Source organism: Sinocyclocheilus rhinocerous, unplaced genomic scaffold (assembly GCF_001515625.1).
Source record: "Sinocyclocheilus rhinocerous isolate Xijiao unplaced genomic scaffold, SAMN03320098_v1.1 scaffold951, whole genome shotgun sequence".
In the NCBI taxonomy this organism is placed as follows: domain Eukaryota; kingdom Metazoa; phylum Chordata; class Actinopteri; order Cypriniformes; family Cyprinidae; genus Sinocyclocheilus; species Sinocyclocheilus rhinocerous.
The window spans coordinates 153,562-156,931 of record NW_015640464.1 but is presented as its reverse complement, the minus strand read 5'-3'; the positions used below and the strand labels follow the sequence as shown (position 1 = coordinate 156,931).

The window sequence follows — 3,370 nt, the reverse complement described above, 5'->3', positions numbered from 1 at the left end:
TTCTCTTTTTTTAAAAAAAAAAAAAAAAAAACACTAGCTTTCTATTTTTCTATTCTATCTACTTGTTTTTCTTTGTATGTGTATATGTGTGTGTGTATAATATATATATACACCTAGCTACATGTACTGCGTTAGGCTAACCGAGACTTGTCATTTGCACTTATATATTGTTGCTCTTTTGTTAGTTTTGACTGCTTTTGTCCTCATTTGTAAGTCGCTTTGGATAAAAGCGTCTGCTAAATGACTAAATGTAAATGTAATAATTACATGCATTCAATAAATAAAAATAAAATAATATAATCTAATCATAAAAATACAAATAATAAAAACAAACAAACAAATAAATAAACAGTCAACAATAATTGTTGCATGGTCAAATTTTGCAATTCTACTATAACTGTATTTATGAATAACTGTATTTTTGAGCATGCCATTTAACATTGTGTTTACACAGAATGTCTCCACGCTGGCGTAATACGGCAGGCAACATCAACACATCTGCAGCAATGGACGACTGTAGGAGACGATCACAAATCAAGCACGCATTATTATGAAAATCAGACTAATGGAGCAAGAATGCATTCATCAATATTGCACAAACACTTTAAATGTGTGTGAATATCAATTTATTCTACTAATTGTGTGCATTCAATTTACATCCTGCAGGGATGAACTTAGTCCTTTAAAGAAACCCGTGCCATGCAAAGTCATCATTTTATCTAGTCTAGGCATGAGTGAAACATTAATCTGTCAGTTAATCAGTGCCCTCTATTGGTAACTGTTAATAATGTTTGGTAGGATGTACACTAGCATAGACCTAAATGGTGAAATATTTAAAAAACAAAACAAAACATTTTTATAATTTAAAATTTTTATTATTATTTTATTATTGTTAAATTTAATTATTTTATGCATGACACGTTTGTTTACAATAACAGACACGTGCAGGTATGTTCACAAGGACACTCATAAACACAAGCACACAGTCTCAGACGTCAATTATTAAACAAACACGATACTGTTCAGCGAGAGAGAGAGAGAGAGAGAGAGAGAGAGAGAGAGAGAGCGATCACACAAGCCACAGCCATTTCACACAGACACACGCACGTCTGATCCTGAACGCCGACACACTCCCGCTGAATATTTCTCAGGATTATTCTGCGTCCTGATGACCTCTGACCGTCCCTGATGGACCCAGGTAAAATGACCAGCATTTATCATTCATGCTTTCAGTCCAGCGCAAACTCATGGAAACTTCTTGAGCTTCATAGAACTTGTGTAGCTGCGTAAACGCATCTGTTTATAAAACACACAGACATGATGACTGAAAGACAACTAAAAAGAAAACAGCAGCTGGAACCAGTGTTATTTTAGTATTATTGATATACTATTATAGTTTTTGTTAATATGCTGAATTAGATTCTAATTTTTATATTTTCTGTTTTCACTTTAATTTTACTTAAAGTTTTAGTAATTTATAAATAATTGTTGTTTTGCCATTTTTATTATGTAAAAAAAAATGTCTATATTATTTATTCATTTTTATTTATTAGTTGTAGTTACTTTATGGTTATTTTAGTACTTCAGTTTAAACTAAACAAAAATCAGAAATGTTGCCCTGGCAACTAGATGAAATAAAACAAGTTCAAGTATTTTTATATATTTCATTTCAGATTTCAGTTAACATATATTTTATTTTGAGTAATAATTTTTAAGCATGTCTTTATGCAAAACAATTATAAAGTACAAAACTTGTATTAAACAGCAAAAAAAAAAATTTAATAATCTACAAACAAATCTAAATGCTGTTTTAAGATTAAACAAATAAATAAATGCAGTAAAAAAAAATTACAGCATGACAACTTAGCAAAATACTTGACAACTTGTTAAATGTTTCATTATGTTTCTTTAAAAAAAGTCTTTTAAATGAGCCATTTATGATATTCAGTGCACACTTAATAAAAATAAAAATTATATATATATATATATATATATTTATATTTATGTGTTTGTTATTTTTGATGTGCATCAATTCAGCCAAGAATAAGAAACTCAATGAGGCTTGACCAACATTTAGAGCTCATGCTAACAACCTGAATTCAACAGTTCTTCATTTGAAAAAGAAAAATGGCTCACCAGAGAACATCTCAGAAAGCACCTGATCATTTGGTCATGAGTGTTAAAGGATCTTGTATATCAGTGAATAATTGATGGGCTGTCGTGTCGTGGAGGTGAAGGTTTCTCCCCGAGCAGAGTTTCTGAATGGACAGTGAGTTTCAAATAACTCTCAGGTGGAATGTTACAGTGATGTGTGCAGCAGCACCTACACAAAAATGCAAAAATCACTCAATGTTTATATTTTCTAAAGAAAACAGCCAATGCCAAAGCGTTCTTATGCAATTACTGTAAACTCTCAAACTCTCGTCATTGTTTGATGTGACACTGAAGACTGGAGTGATGAAGCTGAAAATTCAGCTTTGCATCACAGGAATACATTTTATACCTTTTACAATATATTTAAATAGAAAATATTATTTTAAATTGTAATATTTCACAATATTACTGTTTTTACTGTATTTTTGACTGAAGGACTGAAAAGAAAACAGGAGATATAAGAAACCTGTTTTGTCTGTGCCAGTGTTATTTTAGAGTTATTTATATACTATGAATTAGATTTTATTTCTATATTTTCACTGTAATTTTATATGTTTACTGTAATTTTAGTAATTTTGTTGTTGTTTTTTATTTTTTAGTCATTTATGTTTTTTTTTTTATAAATAGTTACTAAAAATTACTATTTTTGTAAATAGTATTTCTTAATTTTTATTTATTAGTTCAAGTTATTTTAGTACCTAAACTAAACAAAAATGAGAAATGTTGCCTTGGCAACTAGCTGAAATAGGTTTAAGATTTTTGTTTTATTTTATTTCAATTAAATGTTTATTTTATTTAAAGTATTTTTATAGTTTTTGTAGTATAAAACATTTTTAAACGGCAAAAATATTAAAAATAATCTACAACAAATATTTCAAAGTTTTAAATTAAAATGCATTAAATGCATTAAAATTACAGCATTACAAAATAAATTGCACAAAAACAACAAAAGCTTGGATTAAAGGCACAATATGTAATTTTCGCCGCTAGAGGGCGCGTATTCAAAATTAACAAATAGTCAAAGGCTTAGTTTGATGACTGTGACTGAGTGTGGAATCATGGGAGTTGTAGTCTTCATCCACACAGCCGATGCAATCCGACGGGACTCGGGGCAGAAATCATGTTCATGGATGAGCTAATGATTTATTAACGTAGTAGAATGAAGCAGGGTGAGGCTGAAAGCCGTCGAAGCGAAACGAGGCCGCTGAACGAGCGC

General features: G+C 30.1%; 1 protein-coding gene across 1 annotated transcript in view; it reads left to right on the top strand.

Annotated features, from left to right (window-relative positions):
- Positions 1-1,077: 1,077 nt before the first annotated feature.
- Positions 1,078-3,370, top strand: part of LOC107753005 (proline-rich transmembrane protein 1-like) — a 17,513-nt gene continuing 15,220 nt past the window's right edge. The window contains exon 1 of the mRNA XM_016569088.1: positions 1,078-1,198. Within this exon, the coding sequence (XP_016424574.1) occupies positions 1,189-1,198 (10 nt within the window). The 5' untranslated portion in view covers positions 1,078-1,188. The remainder of the gene's footprint in view (positions 1,199-3,370) is intronic.